General features: G+C 41.2%; 1 protein-coding gene across 1 annotated transcript in view; it reads left to right on the forward strand.

Annotated features, from left to right (window-relative positions):
• The window catches only part of LOC124716776 (PHD finger protein rhinoceros), a 227,976-nt gene that overhangs the window by 161,700 nt on the left and 48,610 nt on the right, over window positions 1-17,666 (forward strand). Inside the window, exon 19 of the mRNA XM_047243323.1 lies at window positions 6,642-6,762. Within this exon, the coding sequence (XP_047099279.1) occupies window positions 6,642-6,762 (121 nt within the window). The remainder of the gene's footprint in view (window positions 1-6,641; window positions 6,763-17,666) is intronic.

Here is a 17,666-nt window from a genome sequence, read left to right on the forward strand (position 1 = left end):
GTAGAGAAATCAGAACATTTCGTCATATTCTGTTGTTTGAGTTCAATAGAGGAGCCACAGCAGCCGGAGGCAACCAGAAACTTTTCCACCGTGTATGTGTATAATGCCACTGGACAGAGCATGACAAGAAAATAGTTTTCTCGTTTCGAGGAGGATCTTTTTAACATTACTGACTCTCCACATTCAGGCTGACCGTCGGGATTTGATGAAGATCACCTAAACGTTTTGATGCAGAATGATCCACGTTAGTGTAGGCCATTCGAGAACTTGCAAATGTGATGAACTGTGATCATTCCACCATCGTCTGTCATTTGCATGTAGTGGGGAAGGTTCAAAGATCTGTCGCATGAGTACCGCATGCTATAAGTCAAAAGCACAAAAATCAGCGACCATTCGGATCCTCCGTCGTGACAGTAAATGGTGTCTTTATGCTAAAGTAAGAAAAAGAAAGCAATGGTTAAGCTCCAGCAAAGCAGCAACTCCCCTTAGAAAGACCCGCGCGCTCCCACAAAAAATAATGTTATGCATCAGATGGAACAGCGACGGTGTGGCGTACTACGATTTGCTTCCCGGAGTGTAAGCATCACTGCTGAAATTTGTTGTTAACGACTGAGGTGTCTTGTAGAACAACAACCAGGAAAGCTGCGTGAAGTGATGCTACTCCGCTATAACGCCTGCCTGCATTCTGCTAGACCGACGAAAAACACTATACTGGAGTTTCTTTGGGAAGTCATTCTTTACCACCTTATTCACATGATCTTGCGCCCTCAGATTTTCCCATTTTCCGCTCTCTATCGAACGACCTTCAAGAAACTTCGTTTGCGGATGAAAACGCGCTCCGAACATGCTTGGACGAGTTCTTCGCTCAAAACCACGTGATTTCTACAGTCGTGCAATCGAGAAGGTATTCGAGTCTTGGCAGACTGTTGTAAGTAGTGAAGCAGAATATATAAATGATGACTAAAGTCTCTGTTATGTGTATCTGTTGTGTTTATTGAACTTATGGATAAACGCTACGAACTTATGCACCAACCTAATATTACAACTGTGATGAAACTAAGTTGAAGAGTAATCCAAAGTCACCTGAAAATGGGTGTAGGTTTCAACATAATGACGTCATACGCGCTCTAGATCATCTGTGATCTAAGTTTAACAGAAGCTCGAAATTTAGCGCGTACTTCAATGCGAGACTCTTTTAATAGCTTCCACAACGAATCTCTCAGAAAACCAAAAGAGATTCTGCTCGTATGTAAAGCACACCTGTGGCAAGACACAATCACTTCTCTGCACCACCCGTCGGGAGTTCGAGTCCTCCCTCGGGCTTGGGTGTGTGCGTGTTGCCCTTAGCGTAACTTAGATTAATTAGTGCGTAAGCTTAGGGACCGATGACATCATCACTTTGGTCCCATAAGACCTTACCACAAATTTCCAATTACTTGGCAGCGCTACAATTATGGTGACGCTATTGATGACAGTGCCACTAAAGCACAGTTATTAAACACAGTTTTCCGAAATTTCTTCACAAAAGAAGACGAAGAAAATATTTCAGAATACAAATCAAGAACAACTGCCAATATGAAGAACTTAGAAGTAGATATCCTTGGTGAAGAGAAGCAGCTTAAAACCCTTAAGAGAGGCAAGGCTTCAGATTGTATACCATTCAGGTTCCTTTCATAGTATGCTGATACAATGGCTCCACATTTAGTAATCATATATACAAACATTCATTCGCTCGTAGAAAGGTTCGTACCCAGAAACTGAGAAGTTGCGCAGTTCCACCAATACCCAAGAAAGGAAATGGGAGAAATCCGCTGAATTACAGACTTTTATCACAAACGTCGGTCTGCAATAGGATTTTGTATCTAAGACTGTGCTCGCACATTATGAATCACATCGAATAAAATTATTTATTAACAAATAGTTAACACGGACTCAGAAAGTATCGTTCTTGTGAAACACAACTAGCTTTTTACTCACACGAAGTAATAAATGTTATCGACAGGAGATGTCTAATTGATTCCATATTTTTAAATTTACAGAAGGCTTTTAACACCGTTCCTCATAAGCGACTTCTAATTATATTGCGTGAGCGTGGAGTATCGTCTCAGTTATGTGCTGCATTTGTGGTTTCCTTTCAAAAAGGTCATAGTTCGTAATAACTAACGAAAAGTCAAAGAGTAAAGCAGAAGTAATATCTGGCGTTCCCCAAGGAACTGTTGTAGTCCCTCCTTTGTTCCTGATCTACATGAACGATTTAAGAGACAGTCTGAGCTGTTCTCTTAGATTTTTTTGCAGATGACGCTGTCATTTACGGTCATGTAAACACAAATTTTAAAGGTTATAACTCAACTAAATACTTAGGGATTACAGTTACGAATAAGTTAAACTGGAACGACCACGTAGATAACGTTGTGGGGAAAGCAAACCAAAGACCGCAATTTATCGGCATACTACACAGAAAATGTGACAGATTTACTAAAGAGACTGCATACACTACGCTTGTCCTCCCTCTTCTGGGCTGTTTCTGTGCGGTGTGGGATCCACATCAGATAGGACTGATGGAGGACATCGAAATAGTTCAAAGAAGTGCAGGTCATTTTGTGCCACAGATATGATACACTAATTGGGTTGGCAGTCATTAAAACAAAGGCGTTTGTCTCTGCGGCAGGACCTCCTCATGAAATTTCAATCATCAACTTTCTCTTCAGAGAGTGAAAATATTTTTTTTTTTTTGTGCCATCTACATAGGAAGAAATGGTCATCATAGTACAACAAGAGAAACCCGTGCTCGCACAGAAATATTTAAGTGTTTGTTTTTTTCCGCACTCTATTCGAGAGTGGAACAGTACATAAGTAGTTCAAAGGTGGCTCGATGAACTCTCTGCCAGGCACTTAACTGTTAATTGCAGAGTAATCATGCAGATGTAGGTAAACAGCTACCTCTTGCCTGAGGATGCTGTAGGGGGATACACCCTATATGATGCAGGATGACTTGGATAAAATTTCTATTTGGTGTGATGAATGGCAGCTTGCTTTAATGGGGGAAATTGTAAGTTAATGCAGATGAGTAGGAAAAATCAGTCTTGTAATGTTTGAATACAGTATTAGTGGTGTGCTGCTTAACACAGTTAGATCGGTTAAATATCTAGGCACAACATTGCAAAGTGTTATGGAATGGAACTATCTGCTCCACATTTTACAATGGCTTGCAAAGTATGTATGTAGATATAGATGTTCATGGCACATAACCAGTAGTGTAAATTAAATATTTTGGCTCTAAGGACTATGGAACATCTGAGGTCATCATTCCCCTAGACTTAGAACTACATAAACCTAATTAACCTAAGGACATCACACACATCCATGCCCGAGGCGGGAATTGAACCTGCGACTGTAGCAGAAGTGCAGTTCAGGACTGAAGCGCCTAGAACCACTTGGCCACAGTGGCTGCAATTAAAGATTTTGTTAACAGAAACTGAGGCTCTGCTGTAAACATGCTCGTGCGTTAAAGCAGACCTATCAACAGCTGTGGTAGCACAGTGCAGAACACACATAAAGTTATTTGTAGGAGATTAATTCCTTTCGGGTGCTGCATGTCTAACCTCCAGCTTGGCTGTGGTAATAGCGATACCGAGCTTGTTCTCTTCTGTGAAAACAACTGCCAGTTATTTGAATTCTCTGAGTATTTCGCAAGGTTTATATAGATGGCCAATAACATGACACTACTTTAGAGGTCTCTTAATTCATTGTCAATGCTAATACATAACTGTGACGTCGTGATGTTCACCTTGTTTGCACATACACTGTTGACTCACAAAACAGCCGTCTACTACCATTGGCACCCATCTTTTGCGGAATCTTAGACCATGTTCTGTGTTAAAACGTAATGAGTTATCTCAGAGAGAATGGCCTTCTCCATGCCAACCACCACAGATTCCGTAACCATCGACCATGTGAAACCCAACTCACATTTCTCTCACATGACGTCCTGTAAGACATCGATCAAGCCAAAAGCAATTTTCTTAGAGCTGCACTAATAGTTATTAACAAAAAAAATGAAATGAGCGTATGGCATCGTTGGCCGGGAGGCGCCATACGGGGAAGTTCGGCTGCCAAGTGCAAGTCTTATTTTATTTGACGCCACATTGGGTGATTTGTGCTCCGGTGATGATGACAACAATGCAACACCCAGTTCTTGAGCGGAGAAAATCTCCAACCTGGCCGGTAATCGAACCCGGGCCCACTTGAGTGGGAGGTGACCACGTTACCACCCAGCTAAGCAGGCGGACACTTATTAACTACAGTATGATCAAACTGGGTACAAAAGAAATTTGCAACTAAATTGAGATTGTTAACCACCCGGAAGTCACGCCCTCTAGCACGCTTGTTTCTGTGAATCGGGTCGGCGCACCAATTCCGGGTGGAATCCGTTTTGCGGATTAATAGCGAGGTCCGATGTCCCAGCCAGCATGAATGTGGTTTTTAGGTGTTCTCCCACATACAACTAGATGAATACAGAGTTGGTGCCCATGTTACACAAATATTGCAAAACGCTCTCACACTCTCACGTGGGGTAACACTAGACCCAGAGATATGAGGTATACAAATTCAGTCCTGGAGGGAGAGGTGGCATCTAGCCAGCATCTCCACTAACATGTAATGACTGGTTTGGTTTCTTGTGGCATCGATAGAATTCAACTCGTGCCACTATGACATACATTTGTTTGCAATGGTAGTTGGAAAACAAACTGCACATGTGATCAAAAGTGAGAGCTGCCAGTTCTAGTGAAGGGGCAACCTGACTCAGTAACTGTCACATTTTAGGTGGAATTCATTTGAGGAAGAAGGCTTTGCACAAATTCGAGTTTGTCAAACCGAAAGCCAAAAAATATTATCTGAGTCTTTTTTCGTAAGCTTCCCAATCCTCAGGTGAATGAACATATGGAGGAAAAGTGGGTGGATGTACCGATGGAACGGTACCATGTCTGTTAATGGAAGCCGACAAAGTGGTCACTGCCAAACTAAACTGTTCAGTCAGGGCCAGTAACACGGTGCCAATAGTGGCTTAAGGACTGCATACGCGTAAACCATTCCAAACTCGTCGGCAAGCGTGTATGAAACAAGTAATACATGAAACTGATGTAAGTAACGCAAATATGGCTTTATTCATAAACCTCTGAACAATAAAACTAAATCAGCCTCTCCTGAATCCACAGGTATCAAGACGCAGCAGTGCACATAAAGAGTGTGAGTCAGTGCTGCTCAGCACATATTCTATGCACGAGCCACAGGCATATGGCGAGGCAGAGACTGCGCCGCGCATACACCTCGCCCAGGTGTCCGCCAATGGCTGGCTTTGTGCTGATATATTCGAGCACGCATGTGTAACACCACTACACACGGTGCACTCACACTCACATGCGCTAGTAGCAGGATATGGCACGGTGCATCTTAAGTACCTCACTATCTTCATCAACAGTGGATACAGTACAGCTCTGTTTTATTTTTGGAATTGCTCGAACTTAAGTCACATACCTCTGTTTTAATTTTGAGAGATGTTGGCGACGATGTTTCGGGCTGATCTGTATCTTCAGTAATGGGACATTTCTGGGGAGTAACGTCAATCGCATCATCATTTATTGAGGTTTGACTTTGATTTTCCAGGCCTGTCCCTCATCCTTGAAAATTTAATTACAAATAGTAAATTGTCATACAACATATGAAATTCACAACAAGTTCATGAAAATGTATGTGTTTTATTCATTATATTACCTCTCAAATGTTATATAAATTAAATAATGTGACTACTGATGAAAATGAAAAGTAAATGCTAGCAGGATTCGAACTGTCGCCTCTTCCAGAAAACTCTGGCTTTGCGCGAATGCTATTCACTTGACCACAATGACATCTAGCAACCAGTCCTTTTGTACAGTACATCTGTTACACAATAGATGCATAAAATTTCTCTTGAGATTTTCTCTGAGTTGCCAGAGTACTACACCTTACTACTTGCACATTATGTTATTTTGGTGGCCTACTAAAGGTGTACACAGTTTGAAGTAAATACCTGATCTAACATTGTGGCCTCCCTTGTCATCTATAACTGTGGAAAACATAATTACTTGAACTGACCAGATCAATCAAAACTGGTTTACATTGCCAGAAAAAAACATCATAATTAAAATACATTATGGATAATCCTAAATCTTTCCCTTGGAATGCTTGGACATCTACAGAGGGGGCAGATTCACAACTCCAGTTGTCACTAAAAACTAATGAAATGAATACACCTATGGCAACTGAGATACAATGTTCAAAAATTTATTACCAGTGCTAAATGATGATCATATGAGTCAACATAAGTCTTTTAATGTTGATTAGATATTGTTGTGAGTTATATCAAAAACTAGTTTTCAAAAACTGAATTTTAAATTAACAGTTAACTGAATGGTTCTGTAGAGTTTCCTATGTCTCTCACAACATTGCAACAATACCTATTAAATTATACTGGAAAATTTAGGAGAGGAGAGAGCTTTCAGGTACCCTCACTTACATGTCATTATAGTGACACTTGTTTCTACCAAGCCATTTCACTAAAATCAAACACATAATTTTTTTGTAAAACTGCCGTCATGTTGCAGCTATGTCGATCCAGAAGAGTGTGAGTGTGAGTGCCATGAGACTTCTGGTGGCAAGGGTCGGTCCCACTCTGCAGCCTCAACCTCAAAAAAGAAGAAGGAAAAGGACAAGGACAAGGAGAAGGTACAGTTGATTTACAGTTCACTCTGTCACAAGCTAAACTGAAAGAGTTTCATCAGGATTCAATGAATCATTATTCATGTGCTGGTAAAAATACAAAATATTGGCAGCCAACAAGTAGTTTATTCTTTAGCACTTCATGAAAGTCCATCATGTCCTGTGGAGAGAGCTGCAAGGAGAGTATGGTGCCAAATTTGCATGTAGGAGTTTAGAGAATCTATGGGAAAAATAAATTGGGATGACCAGCTGGAGACTGCAGCCTCCATTTTCCCAAATAAAAGTTTAATCTGCTTAAAACAGTGCAGCCCTAATAGATTTGTCCCTAGTGACCATTACTGTTTTACAAAAGAGGTTATTTAATACTGAAGCACTGTTCATTCATTTCTGAATACTGATCACTATGCCCACTGTCAGCTAACATCAGGATGTGAATGGCCAGCATGTTGCCCTATTTTTTACTGAGATTTACTCCATATGTTGCATCAAGGAGGACCTCCAGGGATGTGGAACAACTGAAGGCACACCTTAACAAAGGAGAAGCAAATCCTCAAACATTAATCTGTGTGCAGTATATGGAATAGACTACAACTAAATTTGGATTTATATAATTTGTGATTGACATTTAGTAAGTCAAGTGGTAGTTGAGGTTACTAGAGCAAAAGAAACTGGTACACCAGTGTAATATTGTGTACGGCCCCCGTGAACACACAGAAGTGCCGTAACACGATGTGGCGTGGACTCGACAAATGTCTGAAGTAGTGTTGGAGGGAAATGATGCCAAGAATCCTGCAGGGCTGTCCATAAATCTGTAAGAGTATGAAGGGTTGGAGATCTCTTCTGAACAGCATGTTGCAAGGGATTCCAGATATGCTCAATAATGTTCATGTCCGGGTAGTTTGGTGGCCACCGCAAGTGTTTAAACTCAGAAGAGTGTTCCTGGAGCCACTCTGTAGCAGTTCTGGATGTGTGGGGTGTTGTACTGTCCTGCTGGAATTGCCCAAGTCTGTTGGAAAGTGCAATGGACGTGATTGGATACAGGATGTTTATGTATGTGTCACCTGTCAATCATATCTAGATGTATCAGGGGTCCCATATCACTCCAACTGCACACACCCCACAACTTTACAGAGCCTCCACCAGCTTGAACAGTCCCCTTCTGATATGCTGGGTCCACATATTCATAAGATTGTCTCCACACCCATGCGCATCCAATTTCAAATGAGACTTGTCCGACAAGACAACATGTTTCCAGTCATCAACAGTCCAATGTCAGTGTCGACCTTCCCAGGCAAGGCATAAAGCTTTGTGTTGTGCAGTCACCAACGTTACATGAGTGGGAGGAGGAGGAGGAGGTGAGTGTTTAACGTCCTGTCGACAATGAGGTCATTAGAGAGGGAGCACAAGTTCGGATTAGGGAAGGATGGGGAAGGAAATCGGCTGTGCCCTTTCAAAGGAACCATCCCGGCATTTGCCTGAAGTGATTTAGAGAAATCACGGGAAACCTAAATCGGGATGGCCAGACGCGGATTTGAACTGTCGTCCTCCTGAATGTGAGTCCAGTGTGCTAACCACTGCACCACCTCACTTGGTGTACACAACTGGGCCTTCAGCTCTGAAAACCCATATTAATGATGTTTCATTGTACGTTGATGGGCCAGCATTGAAATCTGCAGCAGTTTGCGGAAGTGTTTCACTTCTGTCACGTCGAATGATTCTCTTCAGTCATCATTGGTCCCATTCTAGCAGGATCTTTATCTGACCACAGCAATGTCAGAGATTTGATGTTTTACTGGATTCCTGATATTTACGGTACACCCGTGAAATGGTCATACGATAAAATCCCCACTTCATCGCTCCCTCGGAGATGATATCCCATCGCTCATGTGCTGACTATAACACCAGATTCAAACTCACTTAAATCTCGATAACCTGCCATTGTAACAACAGTAACTGATCTAACAACTATGCCATACACTTGTTGTCTTATATAGGCATTGCTGACCAATGTGTCACATACTGCCTGTTTACATTTCTCTGTATTTGAATATGCGTGCCTATGCCAGTTTCTTTAGTACTTCAGTGTAAATATGTGTATAATATCAAAATGAGAATACAGTTCCATACAAAGTCAGAGTACAATAAGCAGACAAGTCCAATTAGATACTAAGAGTCCAGAGAGGGGAGTCAGGTGAGCATGTGAACAAATCATATCAGAGAGGGAGTTAGAGCATTCCACTCTGGAATTACATCATGTAGGTTGTTTGTCAGTTTCTTGAGGTTGTGCAGTCCATGGCTGTGCAGGCTGATCATGATGTGATGCTGCCTTTGATTTTAATCATGCCACTGCCTGGTAGCTTGACCTGAGCTGGCAGGTCAGGGTGTGGATGAATTATGACAAAATTATTCAGTGCCTCATCTCCTGCTATGGTAATGGTGATCAGAGTGGTAATAGATGGCTACCACAATACTCTCACCTTGGTGGAGAGACTGTGAGACAGTGCAACCCCACAGCCCTCACTGACAGTCTGAGACACAGAGTGGCACCCAGGAAACTCACAACCATGCCTTCTGAAGTATGACTGATGGGCATCCTTGGCTTCCATAGGAGAGTAGGGCCAAAAATGGACCTGGTGGTGACAGCTCCAATGCAGATGGATGCCCACGGGTGTGACAACAGCCACTGGGTACCCCAACACTGGAGCTAGATCTGCAGAGATGTCCAGGGCCTCAGGAATGGGAGCACCGGCTAACCGTACAGCACCATCGTTTGACTGCTGAAGCTCTCCCACACCTGCACCCTGGCATTTGTGCATAGGGGTGGAAAGAGCAGTTGAGGAGGCGGAAGGAAGTGAGATTGCCTCAGTGCAGAAGGTGGGAGCAAAAACAGAGAAGGAGCTTCCGAGAACAGAGGAGTAGGTGAGGACACAGGTTGCTGGAGGGAGGAAGGCTTGGGAGTTGTGTGCAGACTCACCGGAGGCCGTTCCCCTGCCCGTAGGTTGAATTGCTTTCAATGTCAAGCCACCAGCCTGTCCTCCATCTGCACTGTGAAGATTTTGTGACTTCGCTGGCCCTGGACGACCACCAGCATCCGGCACTCACGACGACCAAAAGCACGAGGCCAGATGAGGGTTTTGGCACATATTACTGCAGTGGAGGCACCTGAGGAGGATGCAGCACTGTGTGCAGCTAGCACTTGTGCAGCAGTTCAGCCAGGCTCTTCTCATCAATTGACGTGGACATGTAAGAACTGCAAAATCGTGTGAATGCGTCTTCTGCTGAGATGTCTCTGATGTACTTCTTCATCTGTGTCTTGAATGATAGTACAAGATGTTCTGCATCCCCTTCAACTGAGGGTGGAAAGAGGGTGATCTGATGTGGTGGATACCGTGTGCAAAAAAATCTTGCAAAGACAGTGAGATAAGCTGTGGGCCATTGTCCGTCACCAGGGTGCAGGTGAGGCCTTCTGTGAAATAGATCTGGGTTGTAGAGGGGCAGTTTATCATGTATGGGAACTGAGAGTAGCAATCTATCACACCAACCAATAAGCTTCCAAAAAGAGGCCTACTAAATGTAGTTGGATACTCTCCTACAGTTACGAAGATTCCGGCCACATAGAGTAACATTGCTGTGGGATGGTCTGGTGACCTGCACGTTTAGGACAAGGAGCAATTAAATGTTCAATCTCACACTCTATCGCTGGCCTTAGACATGCCAGCAAGCCAGCACTTTTGTCCTTCATATTTGTGGTGCACAAAGAAAATGATGTCCCACCTGAAGGCCACCAGAATGACAACTTATGGTACACTGTGTTCTGTATACAGCCAAATTACAGAGAGTCAAGCTGTGACACAGTACAAAGTAATTATGTACAGGATCTGAAACTCAAGCTGGTAGCTGTTCCAGCCACCTCTGCGTAATATACTGCTGCATCTGATGAAGAACAGAATGGCGGCTGACTGCATGGGAGATGTGGGAATTCGTAAGAGGGAACCCATTTGATGTTCATTGAGCTTCAATCTTGAGGTAGAAACAAAGGACCTCATCTTGATCAAAGCAAGGGTCTGGGGCCACAGGAAGGTATGAGAGAGCGTTGACATTGTACTGCTGAGCCACTGGGCAGAAGTGAAACTCATAGTGATTATGACTGAGGAACAGTGCCTACCATTGTAGTTTCTGGTCCATGTTGTCCAGCACATGTGCCACAGACTAAAGATAGAGACTAAAGGTTTTCCATCTATAACAAGGTGAAACTTGACACCACATAGAAAGCCATGAAACTTCTTGATGACAAAATAATAGTGAGGGCAACCTTCTCAATTTGAGAGTGATTTTTCTTTGCTGCATTGAGCATCTTGGAGGCAAAAGCAATTGGCTGTTTAAAACTGTTGGCATTTCATTAGGGCAGCAAGGCCCCCAAGCCATTTTAAGATGCATCCTTACTGAAGCATTATGGCTCTGGTTATGGGTTGAAACTTCACTAACAATCTGTCACCTTGATGTTGCTCATGAGCACTTTTATCTTCTTGAAGATTTAGGGTTGCCACTTCATGTTTTCTTGATGCAGTGGACATGCTATGTTGTGTGACTAATTGCACCATGAGATTTTGTCTCCAGCTGCAGAGGATCAAGGGCTGCAAGAGAGTCCACAGCTATAGCAACTCACTACAAAATGAATTAACTGCCCTTTTAAAGAACTCTTCTGTATTTATTCTCATATTTAACATTTACAATATTATGTAATAAATCTCTTATTATTCAGAACAATATATTGTAAGTGTAACTCACAACAGCATGTAAGAGAATGACATTTCTCCCCAGTTTCTATCAACCGTTCCTGCTGGAGTTTAAATTGTTAGTAGAGGCACTTGCTCTGTGTCTTTAAAACAGCACCAAGCCACAACATCAAAGTATAAACTCTATCTCCAGAGGAGTTACAGACTCTGGACAGCATCTTGCTTTGACAATGTCCTGTGCTCACATCATCCCTGCACAAACAAAAATTGAAGTGTGAACAGTGGAAATTCTCTAAATGCTAATTACCTAAACAGCACACTCTCACTAACATCTTTTTCCAGCCTATGTCTATGATAGTGGAACACACTATGCTGTTGACCCAGCTGATAGGTGCCCAGACAAGGGGCTGATTGAAGAATATCTTTCAGTCTTTCATACGCTTGAACATTTGTTCACAAGCTGGTGTCCAAACAAATGACAACTTTTTTGAGCATCTGATTTAGAGATATGGCATGGGAGGATTTTGTGATACTACATAACTTTATCTGAAAATACCTGGAGCTCCTTCATGTTAGCTGGACAAGGAAGGGCCATAATACCTGCACCATTTGTCAGCTGGATCCCCTGATGGGTAACGACATGCCCCAGGTACACAATAGAAGGATGGAAGGAATACAACTTGTCCCGACAGTACTTGAGACATACAGCCCACAATGAAACAGAAACTGAAGGTTGTGGAGATCACCCTTGGTGGTGGTTACGTGATGACAATGTCATCAAGGTAGTTGCTTCAATGACAAACACTTTGTATGAGTTGCTCCATAAAAACACTGAGAAATGTTCAAAGCACTTTTGACCCCAAAAACTGACTGGTTGTACCTGCAGAGACCAGATGGTATGTTCACTACAAGGAGCTGTCACAGCTCTTTGTCCAGCAGCAGCTGGAAATGCACCTGCTACATACTGAGGTTAGAAAAATACTGTCCCCCCCCCCCCCCCCCCAACAGTTTTGTAATGAGTTCTTCTGGATGTAGCACGCAGTACGCAGTAGGTGTTGACCACAGACTGTGTATTAATTGTCACCATGAAACTGTCACAAAGTCAGAGCTTTCCAGTTGGCTTTTGATAATCACTAATGGTATAGAACATTGACTAGACCATAAGGGTTCAATGACCTCCATAGCTGCCAGCTTAAGGAATTCTACCTTGACTTGATCACAAAGAGCCTGCTGTGAAAAACCAATGTTATGCCATGTGTTTAAGAGTAATAGGCATCAATAAATCTGTGGCTTTGTCTAACCCAGGCAAAAAAGGGCTGAATATTTCTTGCAGAGTTCATCTAGTTCTTTATAGGGCACAAAGTCAGAAACTAGGTGAACTGAGTCAGCGATCATGAATCCAAAAGCCATAAAAGCATCCAAACTAAACAAATTTTCTGTAATAGCGCTGCTCACCACAATGAATGAGTGCTGTACTGTCTTGTATGTCATCTCTGCCATAAACTTTCCAAGAATAGAGATCTGCTGCCAGTTGTAAGCGATGAGACAATGTGAAGTAGGGGACAAAAGAGAGGAGCTGAGGCACAGCTATGTGATAGAATTAAGAAACGATGCTGCCACACTTGTATTCACTTGTAATCATAGGGGTGTCCTGTTAATATACATATTGATGAACAGTTTGTTAGAAACAGGCGTAAGATTGTCACACGCAGGGCTGACAACTTAAAATGCCCATGGCTTGAGAGATCAAAACTGCAGCCAGAGCTGACCAAGTGTGGCATACTGCCACAATATGTCCCATCTTCCTACAGGGGCATAAAGAAGGCCAATGTTGAGGGCAGGTCAGCAAGCTGTGTTGAAGAAACTAGTGGGGCAAGAAGGAAGGGGTTTGTAGATGTTTGTCTGTCATAGCCGAGTATGTGTGGAACGTGGCAGCTGAGCATGCCGTAAAGCCACAACTTCTGCCTTTGAAGCCATGCTGGAATGTTAATGCCAACCACTGTCTAATTTGAAAGCAGCCATGTCCACCCCGGAATCTAATCGATGGCCTGACACATGGGAAACCTCAAATGATTGTGCAGTATAAAGGACATCTTCTAGGGTGGGGTCTTCATATTGCAGAGCTCATTGGTGGACTTCTTTATTGAGCAGTAATGAAGTGACACTTTCACTTTAAACCGTGTAATTCCACAGCACAAGATCAATATGATTGATGGGGTCTGTCCTGGCACTGATAAAAGACACAGGTAAATTGATGACAGTGTAATGTCAACAAACAACACTTTTGTCAAATGACAGTGAGGCAGGATCCCAAAGAGTGTCTAAATTCCATAACAATTGGTACATTTGGGGAGATATCCAAGACAGATGGAGGGCTTTAATGGTATCAGCATCCATTACCTTAAGTCATGAAATATTGTTGTAGATCTTTCTCGTATGACTCCCAGTCTTCAACAGCTGCATTTTAGGTGGAAAAAGGTGGCAGGTTAGCTGGCAAGTGTTAAAGGTTGTGCTAACGGGCTGGTCAACATTCTGTCCAACATGGCCATGTGCTCCTGCTGTTGCATTTCCAAATGCCTCTGGCTTTCCACTTGCTGCTGCAGTAATTTCTGAAGCTCTACCCCTAAATATGCACCTGTTGACATTGTTACTATATCAAAAAATGCACATCAATCATCAGCGGTGCTTGCTATCATTTGTGTATAATATTAAAATCACATTAATGAAAATACAGGTTAGGAGCTCCACACATAGTCTGAGTATGATGCCAGACTGAGTACAGTAAGATACCAATAGTAGAGTCAAGTACGTGCATCAACAAATCATAACAGAATGAACTGAGTGCACTCCACTCTGAGATTATGTCATGTAAGTTGCTACTCAGTTTGTCAAGACAGTGCTGTCCATCAGCTGTGTGTGCTGACAATGGTGTCTTCAACGTCTGAGATTGTTACTGCCTGGCGGCCAGATGTAAGCCACCAGCAATTGTGCAGGAGAGTTGAATTGCAGTGAGAGGAGCTGGCACCTCTAGTCCTGCAATGTTATGGGTGGGCGAGGTGGCAGTGCAATCAAAGTGGTAACGAGAAGGGTCAGGGCTAAATACCGACTGACCACGGTTCTTTCTCAAGTGCCATGTACATGCATTGTTGCCTGTTTTGCAGGTGCACGCAGAGCCTTGTCTAGCATTGCTGCCTGCACCCTAGCAACTTTGTCCTCATCATTGGAATGTGTTGGTCATAAAGACATTTTATTTAGCTATATACTTCTTAATGCTTTTGTCTGCAATAAGCAATGCATGAGAGCGTTGATTGTTAACATCTGTTCTCATAGATAATTTCTCTAATATTTCTTTCTATCTTTTGTTTTCTTTATTTTTAGAAATGACCTCATGAATGATCTGGAATTCTTCTGAGATTTGATTCAGGGACATCCAAGCTTTAGCTGATCTTTGGAAGTTTCCTAAAATGCTTCATGTTAAATTAAACTGAAAAGCCTTGTAGACAGTAATTTGTCTCATACAAGTTTTGTTACTTCCTCTGTGTGTAAGATAATCTTACTATATATATTCATGACTGGAAGGGGTGATATGAGACTGTAATTAGAGGTGGTTTGCTTATCTCGTTTTTGTAAATGGGCATTACCAAGTGTTTCTAAAAGATCAGATGTTCTTGTATTTGAAGAATTCCTATTTTTGCTTGTGCTGGATATAATGGAACAAGTTTTTCTGGTCTAAATGTAAATCTGAATATGAAGTTTCACCACTCAAGTTGCTCCTTTTTTGTATGTCCTCTGCTACTTGATCTGTAACTGAAAGACTGGTTATGTTTTTCCCCACAAGGGAATTTACTGGTTAGTGAGCAGAGTTAGTTAATTATATGCCCTACACACCATGTTGTAAGGTATTGATGCTGCAAAACAGGAACTGAATCATCATGCCATGTCACTCATTGGAACCATAAAAATTTCAGAAGACAAAAACATTTTATATCACTGAAACACTTATTTCTTTTAATGTGTGATTAATAAACATGCCTGCTTTTCTCCTTCTCCTTTACTTAGCACTCTGGGTATCATTCTCATTTCAAACAATCACGTGTTATTCAACTCACCATGCTAGTACCCTACTAAACATAATGCAAAAGCTCCAAAGGCACAGTCAGCTTACTGTCACAACTTTACAACATTCATGTTGTGGAACAAGCCATTCTATTGAAAGTAGCATGTACTTCTTCCAATAATTTGTATGCTTGTATCTTGGTCATTTACAGGTTTGTAACCATCTACTTATTCCTATTCAAGAATTACTCAATGGTAAAGAAATTCTTAAGGGGAAACAATATTAACTCAACTTGAAATTTCTCCTGCAATTTGCACATCCAAACTCTCAGATCTTTCTACCTAGCTCATTTTCTTTGTTGGTACCGTATGTTAACATGAAGCAAGAACAGTAATGAGTACATGCTTGAATCCTGCGTATTGTACATTGTAATTTCTTCCAATCTAGATGAAGTGCTGTTCCTCCTTTAACCAATTAAGTAGCCTTGTGTAACTATGATTGGCATGTGCAATATGTCATATCCATAACTTATGTTCTCAGGATGATGTATACTTCCAACATATAATGTATTTGACAATATTTGACATATCTCAATCTGTCTCACTCTCCATCTCTCTATCCAGGAGAATTTATTTATTACATTTATGCTACTGAAATTAATGTGCAATGTGTTTTACTTAATAAGAATGCTAACACATTTATTGCTTCAACATATTCATACCTTCTCAAAATACATGCTATTGGTCCAATTATTTATTACCAGTACTAATAGTTGTTTTGTACCTCTTCTTGCAATGCTGTACTTATAGTCTCTCAGTTCCTAAGATGAATGTGTGATGTGGGCTCTACCAGGGTAAATTTTGTGAAAATTAACTCATAAAGTAGTATTTTTGAACAATTTTCAATTAGAAGCTTATAATACAGTATTTAACTATATGAAATCTTACTATACAACTGTATGATTTAGTGAACAGATGAGATAAAAGAAATGAAATTATCAAGCTATTCAGTGTGATTTCTTTTATTCAGTATTTTATCAGTTTTTAAGGAGTCAAATATTAACATTTGTTTCATAAATGTACATTGATTACATATATATATGTATGTATTTATATATAGTAAAAACAAAGATGAGGTGACTTACCGAACGAAAGCGCTGGCAGGTCGATAGACACACAAACAAACACAAACATACACACAAAATTCAAGCTTTCGCAACAAACTGTTGCCTCATCAGCAAAGAGGGAAGGAGAGGGGAAGACGAAAGGAAGTGGGTTTTAAGGGAGAGGGTAAGGAGTCATTCCAATCCCGGGAGCGGAAAGACTTACCTTAGGGGGAAAAAAGGACAGGTATACACTCGCACACACGCACATATCCATCCACACATTTATATATAGTGTAAAATAAAACCAATTGGAGTTTAACATATAATGAAGCTCATCATTGGAATTTACATCAGAATGCAATTGCAGAATGTGGATAGGTTATTTTGTGAAATATATAATATTGCCATCCACTACATATCTTTGTTGCAAACATATTACATATAATTATGTAAACTGCACTAAAAAGTGCACATTAACTGCCACATTCATGATATATGATGCCCTGTAGTTCTAGTAATTAAACCAACTTTACTGACCTATTATTTATTGCTCTTATTGATAAACAATCCACAAACAGCTTCAGAATGTCAAAAATGTTATGATTCTTTGTTTGGATGACATTAATTATGAAAAATTCATCGAATGGCTGAAGCTCTGCTATCTTTTTTTTTTTTTTTTTTTTTTTTTTTTTTTTTTTTTTTTTTTAATTGGTGATTTTGCTAACTGAGATGCCATAATTCATATCAGCTGTGTATTGAGAAGTTCAGCAAAATAAGCCCATACAATATTGTCCTGCCTACATGTTTTACTATTTTAAGAGGTCTGCCTTCTAGCACACTTCTCTTTGCACAGTAAAACTTGCTCAAAACAGAACCGCATGAAACTAAAATGATTTTCCAAATTGGACAAGCTTCCAGGTAAATTTTAATATAGTCTGACTTTATGTTATCTCTGACATTATTTTATCAGCAAAGTTTTGTGTACTTATCTTGAACAACTCATTCCTTACGT

Source organism: Schistocerca piceifrons, chromosome 9, assembly GCF_021461385.2.
Source record: "Schistocerca piceifrons isolate TAMUIC-IGC-003096 chromosome 9, iqSchPice1.1, whole genome shotgun sequence".
Lineage (NCBI taxonomy): Eukaryota > Metazoa > Arthropoda > Insecta > Orthoptera > Acrididae > Schistocerca > Schistocerca piceifrons.